The sequence below is a fragment of the Atta cephalotes genome (genome assembly GCF_000143395.1).
Source record: "Atta cephalotes unplaced genomic scaffold scaffold01682, whole genome shotgun sequence".
Classification (NCBI taxonomy): Eukaryota; Metazoa; Arthropoda; class Insecta; order Hymenoptera; family Formicidae; genus Atta; species Atta cephalotes.
In genome coordinates, this window is record NW_012131746.1 from 1 (window position 1) to 2713 (window position 2713).

At 33.4% G+C, this 2713-nt stretch overlaps 1 protein-coding gene across 1 annotated transcript; it reads left to right on the plus strand.

Annotated features, from left to right (window-relative positions):
• The first annotated feature begins 386 nt into the window (after positions 1-386).
• LOC105625457 (probable tRNA (guanine(26)-N(2))-dimethyltransferase) lies at positions 387-1919 on the plus strand. The gene has a single exon (XM_012206785.1). It carries the CDS (start codon positions 387-389, stop codon positions 1917-1919), a length of 1533 nt encoding a protein of 510 aa, XP_012062175.1.
• The last annotated feature ends 794 nt before the right edge of the window (positions 1920-2713 follow it).

Below are 2713 nucleotides of genomic sequence, written 5' to 3' on the forward strand. Positions count from 1 at the left end.
CTCTCTCTACTATATACACATATATATATATATATATATATATATATATATATATGGGTGTGTTCTAAGTATGCATGAAGCATATGCTGTATCATTTTATCTTTCTTTATTATTTGGTTAATATTTTGGCAATAAGGATAAATGATGCATCATGCACATCATGCATAACTTGAAATGCATCTTTATATATATATAAATTTTTTATATTTTTAAATATATCTTAACAAACATTGCTTGGGCAATTTGATAAGTCAGTGACTTTTTTTACTTTTTTTTAAATGAAAATTTAACTTATTTTTTTAATTATAATCTTTTTTACTAATGTTTGTATATATATATATATATATATAACATGCCATATTCATTTTAGTGTTATATATGCAAATATGGATAACGAGCAATGTCCAAAGAAGTCAAAACTTGAAGAGATTCCTACTGTGAACGAGGGAAAAGCACAGATATTGGTAACGAATGAAAAGGTGTTTTATAATCCAGTTCAAGAATTTAATAGAGATCTCAGTATAGCGGTACTAACGATATTTGCCAAGGATTATAATGAAGAAGTGTTGCGGAGAAACAAATTAGAGAAAGACAATAAAATCAGTGCACCACATGTAGAAAACCAGAAGGGAATTACTATATTGGAAGCTTTATCTGCGACTGGTTTGCGTAGCATACGATATGCCAAGGAAGTGGAAGGTGTCTGGCAGATTGTTGCGAATGACATTTCTGCAAAGGCAGTAGATAGCATCAGACAGAATGTTTTACATAACGGAGTTGAAAATTTGGTAATTCCTTATCATGAGGACGCGACGTTGTTGATGTATCAACGCAGAAGAAATCGCTTCGACGCGATCGATTTAGATCCCTATGGTTGTCCCTCAATGTACCTGGATAGTGCGGTGCAGTGTGTGTCTGATGGTGGCATACTTCTGGTTACCGCTACTGATGTGGCTATTCTGGCTGGCAATGTTCCAGAAACTTGTTACTATAAATATGGAGCAATATCCATAAAGTCGAAATCTTGCCATGAGATAGCATTGAGAATATTACTGCAATGCATTGCATCCTATGCAGGACGTTACGGACGGTACATAATACCATTATTGTCTATAAGTGTTGATTTTTATATAAGAGTATTTGTTAAGGTCTTCACGAGTCATGATAAGTGTAAAGAGAACTCCAACAAGATAGGAATGCTCTATCAATGTAATGGATGCGAGAGTATGAATTTTCAACCATTAGTAGTGAAGAAGGCTGCCAAGAATTACAAATTACCAAGTGCACCTGTAATAGATCAATTGTGTAAACATTGTCAACACAGGCAGCACATGGGCGGTCCAATATGGCTAGGTCCTTTACACGATCACGGATTCGTGTCGCGATTATTATGCAACTTGAATAGTATGGAATTGAGTACATCGAAAAGAATGGAGGGTGTCCTGACTGTAATACATGAAGAACTAGACATTCCTTTGTATTATAATCTAGATCGTTTGATGTCTATAGTTAGGTGTCATGTTCCACCAATGTTGATGTTCAGGTCAGCATTATTAAACGCAGGATACAAGGTATCGTACTCGCATGCAAGTAAAATTTCTATCAAAACAGATGCGCCAAATGATGTTATATGGGATATTGTGCGTGCTTGGGAGAAAAAACACCCTGTAAAACGGGAGAAATTGGCTGAGGATAGTCCAGCTGCGCGAATACTTAATGCATCGTCCACGATGGATATCTCGCTCACTATGCATCCTCTTGCCAATCCAATTTCTCGGCAAAGGCACTTATCTCGCTTTCAACAGAATCCTACTGCAAATTGGGGACCTGGCGTCCGTTCGAGAACTAGGGTTGATCTTGAAAATAAAGCAAATGATTCGAAAAAAGTAAGAAATCAAAACAAAAACAAAAAAAATTAGCAATAGAACAGCAGATAGTACAATAATGAACAAAGACTATCCAGTCATTTATGCTTGATGTATTTTAATGTCTTGAATAGTTATTCTGGATTAATATATATTATGCTAATGCTACAGTGAGTCGGTAATCGATAGTCCTAAGTCTTATCAGTGAAGTTGACCAATAGCCAGTTTGTATGATTAACGCTGATTGGTCAATTTCACAGATTAAGACTGAGACTTTGACTACAGATTCATTGTAGAATCAGCATTAAAGATAGAAAAATCACAACGAACAGTTTTTATAAAATTATTTATATATTGATGCAATCAGGCAAGTGACAAATAATTTTTTGATAGAGATATGCGAGTCCTTGTATATTTATATGATATTGCATATTGTTATCTAAGTTTGTAAGAAATTTTTGCATTGTTGCAAATGTATCTTATAATAAAATATTTTTTTACAAAATTTGTCATTTTTGTATTTTTTATCATTACTTTTATCATCATATTTATTAAAATTATCTCGATAAGAACATTCGAAAAAGAGAAGATTATAAAAAGGCGTCTTTTATTATTGGCTCATTCGAAGTTGAGTTTTCAAACAAAATATAAATATAGCTCTTGTAAGATGTATTAGACATATATGCGCTTAAAATTTTCGATAATACGTAATCTGTTACTTACATAATTTGAGTTATTACGTAACGTAATTTTAATTTTAACATTTTTCCAGATTGGATTACGTACATTAATATACACACACACACACACACACACACACACACACACACACACACACACACACACAC